Genomic DNA, 4,769 nt, shown 5'->3' with positions numbered 1-4,769 from the left:
TTCATGTAGGAGTCAGAACCACTCAAGACACAGCATGGACATGAGGGTCCCCGCTCAGCTCCTGGGGCTCCTGCTGCTCTGGCTCCCAGGTAAGGAACAAGAACACTAGCAGTTTACTTAGCCCAGTGTGGTCAGTACTGCCTGGCTATTCAGGGAAATTTTCTTACTACATGATTAATTGTGTGGACATTTGTTTTTATGTTTCCAATCTCAGATGCCAGATGTGACATCCAGATGACCCAGACTCCACCTTCCCTGTCTGCATCTGTAGGAGACAGAGTCACCATCACTTGCCAAGCCAGTCAGGGTATTAGCAGCTGGTTAGCCTGGTATCAGCAGAAACCGGGGAAAGCTCCTAAGCTCCTGATCTATAAGGCATCCACTTTGCAAAGTGGGGTCCCATCAAGGTTCAGCGGCAGTGGATCTGGGACAGAATTCACTCTCACCATCAGCAGCCTGCAGCCTGAAGATTTTGCAACTTATTACTGTCAACAGGGTAATAGTAACCCTCCCACAGTGTTACACATCCGATCATAAACCCCCAGGGAAGCAGATGTGTGAGGCTGGGCTGCCCCAGCTGCGCCTCCTGATGCTTCCATGGGCTGAGAGTGTTCCTCAGATGCAGCCACACTCTGATGGTGTCGGTAGAGGGGGACATGAAGTCACCTCTACACCCGAATTCTTTTCTCTTTCTCAGCCCCAACAGCACAGACATAGCAATGCCCCTCCTAATTTACTAAAGACAGAGATCATGACACCTGAGGAGTCTAGTTTATGGCTTCAGTTGGAATTCATATAACACAGAAGAAGCCACTATAGATATTCTAAGCAGGAAATGTCTTAATACAGAGAATTAGAGTAAACTACTGAAGTCTAAAATGTAGAGATGAATCTCTAAATTTAATGTTTTATTTGCAAAGAAATATTTGCCAAATGGGGCATACGGGAAAACTCAGTGGTCTTCAATATGTTGGAAGAACAAAGAGAAATCTAGCGTTTTATGAAAAAGGGAAAATCTTACCTATGGCTCTTAGAGAAAGTTCACTGGCATTAGTAAGGCTTGGGAGCTGGCAAGCTCAGGCCGGTAAGCAGTGGTGGACAAAGTGAATCCTAGAATTATGTCAAGTTATCTCAGAAGTTGTGGATCAATTTGATTTCAGGTTACAATAAACGAAAACAGTGAAGCTCGCGGAGAACTTCGTTACTGAAATGCCAGGGATTCGGTGTAGATCCTGCAGCTCAGCACACAGAAAGCCAATCACTAACACAAGTATTGCCAAGGAACAGGCTTCATTCAGGTGCTGCAGCTGTGGAGATGGGACACCATTCACAAACGTATCTCCCTGAACAACTGAAATTAGCGGTTTATACAGCAAGGAAGAAATGTGGGAAAACAGGAATTACAGAGGAGTAAGAAAGATAATTTTGTCAACAGGAAGCACGAGATCAGTTAGGCAATCGTAATGGGCAAAGGGTCTGATGTCTCATTGTCCCAATTCAGTGATATGTAAGTTTCAGCTCCTTGATAGCATATGGGAGGCCTGATGGTTGGTTTCCTGAAAAAAAAAAAAAAAAAAAAAAAAAAAAAAAAAAACACCTCAGGTAAGATAAACGTAACTATCTTGAGTTTTAAAATGGGGGGGAGGGGGATCAATTTCTGTTTATTCAAAAAACCATAAACCTTAGTTCCATGGGGTAATAGTGCCTATTTTGATTGCATTCTAGACACAATATTTTGCACCCTGAATGCCTTTCCCTCCTGGTTTCTTGGCTCTGTTGGGTATCACAAGAATGACCCAATTCCTATGATTAACTTTCACACTACACCTTTCAAAACCAAGGATACAGCAGTCAGGAAAGCTGATATTAGAAGCAGGAATCTCTGGTGCTCCCTCAGCAAACAGAATGCATCTGCCCCTGAAGTATGGGCTATCTAACCATGTGATCTTCAGTACTGTCTCAGCTTCCTACAGTATATGTCTAGGTGTTTCTGCAGTCCTCATGTCTGTACCTGTGTCTGCCTTAGGTACCAATGGAGAATATTGAGTCATCCTTTTCTGACTTCCAAATCTCATGGGAGGACCTCTTATTAGGCAACTCTATAGGACACAAGAGAGATAAAAATGGACATTTACAAAAGTTAAAATGATTTTCCTCCTTTGAGGCCATTTAAAAATTAGATTTAAAGCCACATGTTGAAAACACATCCAGCTTTATTTTATTATTAATGTAAATTTACATTTGCAAATATTTTCAGGATTGTAAAGGTTGAAAACATAATTATTTATCCACGGAATGATAAAACACCTCTATAATTAAATAGAGTAAACTTTTTCTTAAAAATTTGTACTCACTGAAAATCTCCATCAGGCATCAGAAGAAACGCAACAGGATGAATGCAGACAAAGTCATTCTGGAAGAGCTATGACTAGATGTTTAAAAAATGATCCATAATCAAAAAACAAACATGCTTTCCAAGTGAATATTAATCCAAACGCCATTAATGAGCAGGGGGCTTTTAATAATGAGGATAATTGAACACATGGACTTCAGTCAATCACCTTTGCCCACATTCCCAGGTAGCCTCATGAACCAATGTTATGGAGGTCCCTGTGGGCACTCAATAATATGAGTTTCAACTAACTGAGATGTACAGGGCTACTGGGTCTTCTGAACACCTAATTTGCCAAGAAAACTGACCCCTGCTGAACCCCTAATGTTATACCACACATCAGGGCTCACTCTAACAGCTAATGTCAGGTGATTCTAGTAGACCTGATGTCACATGAGAAGGGCAGTGGTTATTATCCTATATAAGAATTTTCCTTTCTCTTCGGTTATGTTTCTGCATAAAATATTATTTGAGGATTTTCCAAGTGCTTTCATCAGAGTCAAGAAGTTCTTCCATACTATGGATTTGGATCAAGCAGCCTATTGACTTCAAAAAAAGTGAAAATTTTTTCTCATGCTCTTGTCATGCGCACAGGTGCAGCTTTCCCTATAGACAAAGAAAAACCCACTGTTAGTCAAGCAAACCTGGCACACAAACCCTTGCACTATTGAATTGCTGTGCTGTCAGATGGGGCAGAGGGTCTGCAACACTAACCGTGAATGGTGCTCTTACTCCCGTAACAGAATATTTATATCTTGTAAATGAGCTGTAGACACATCATTGTTATGCAAATTGAACAGCTTGAAATACTCTATTTCTATTTTCTCAGGGCTGTGGTTTTCTGGTAGATGGTTCTTAGTCCAAAGATTTGACATGACAATTATTTCATTAAATTGGAAGAAATAATATGATAAGCATATGACCATTTAGACTTAATACAATAGTGGGCAAGTGGTCAACACACAGCTTTAGGGTGTGTGCTGGGAACATAGATGTAGCCAATATAAAGCAAGAGCAAATAGAATTGATGTTACACATTTTAGAGAGGAAGTACAGAAAATATGGACCCTAGGGGACCTTCTGGAATGCTTCTATTTATTGCCATTTCCACTGGTAAAACTCAGAAAAGATTTCAACAGTCATCAGGATGAAGTTCTAGGGATCACGTGACTGTGAACAATTACCTGCACTTGGATCCCCAGTGAGGCAAAGGGAAGATGAAACACATAGTGGGATATGGAAGTGTAAACACCAGGGACAGCTTCCTGGTCAGTTTAAATGTTGAAAAGCTTATTTGTTTTTTTTTTCTCTTTAGTTTTATCACTGAATCATTTGGATCTAAGAAAAGTGATTATGACTGGTTAGGCAGGAACATGTTTATTATCACGAATTAAATGGATTGAAAACATTTGGGGAAACCAGAGTGGCAGCTCAGGCAACTGCAAACACTCCTTTTGTTATTCCTTGACCCTCCCCACCCCCATGTTGTCCACAGTCCAGAAAGATACTCTAACGTTATACAAATCTGGCAAGTGAAGATATTGTGCCCACAGGACTGTGCTGCCTGGCTGTGACCCAGACCAGGAAAATGAGCACATTTGAGTGACATCAGGCACTTTCCCTCCCTCATCTCAATCCAAAACCACTCTGTAGTGACACAGCTGATGGGCAGTCAGAGAAAGGGGTCAGCTCTCTAGTAGTTGATAGCAGAACTGCTGTCCTTCTGGGGGCAGTAGTGAGAAGAGCTGCTCTCTTTTCTGCAGGAGACACCTTGAATGTGGAGTCTCAGGCAGCAGGAGCTCCTCCCCAGCCTGCGCCAGCAGTGCCATTCTTGGAATTGTTCCAGAGGCTTTGCCTGGAGCCTGTTCCTTAAGGCTTTTCAACAATTTGTAAGGAATTTAATATCCTCTACTAAATCCCCTTATGCTTCACAGATTTGACATTAGCAACAGGGAATATACACAGTTTACAGTGACATCATTCACAGCCTCCTTTTTTCTTGCTAAATATAATGCTTTCCAGGTGGTCCCACCAGAGGAAGCCAATGTGAACAACAATCCATGTCACCAAAAATGCAAGACAAATAAGCTCGGGAAAGCCACTGGGTTCTCACGTAGCTGCACTGTGCCCTGGTACAAAATGGAAGACTGTAAAACTTTGAGCTCCACCGTCAGAGAGATGGTGGAATGTGACCTTCTCAGCATAGTAAGTCAGTATTTATAGACATTTACATACTAACAGCTTTAATACCAAAATACAGGCAAAAGTAGAAAAGAAGATAAATTAGACTACATAAAAATTTAAAATGTGCATCAAAAGACATAATTAATACAGTGAAAATGCAACATGTGGAATAGAAGAAAATATTTGTAAATCA

The 4,769-nt window shown here is 41.2% G+C and overlaps 1 gene segment (V, D, J or C); it reads left to right on the top strand.

The window, feature by feature from the left end:
• On the top strand, window positions 1-537 carry LOC104676491. The segment is given in 2 exon segments: window positions 1-89; window positions 215-537. Coding segments are annotated over 2 exon segments (378 nt in total).
• Window positions 538-4,769: the final 4,232 nt, after the last annotated feature.

Source organism: Rhinopithecus roxellana, chromosome 17 (assembly GCF_007565055.1).
Source record: "Rhinopithecus roxellana isolate Shanxi Qingling chromosome 17, ASM756505v1, whole genome shotgun sequence".
NCBI classification, from domain to species: Eukaryota; Metazoa; Chordata; class Mammalia; order Primates; family Cercopithecidae; genus Rhinopithecus; species Rhinopithecus roxellana.
This window is presented reverse-complemented; position numbering and strand designations above follow the sequence as displayed.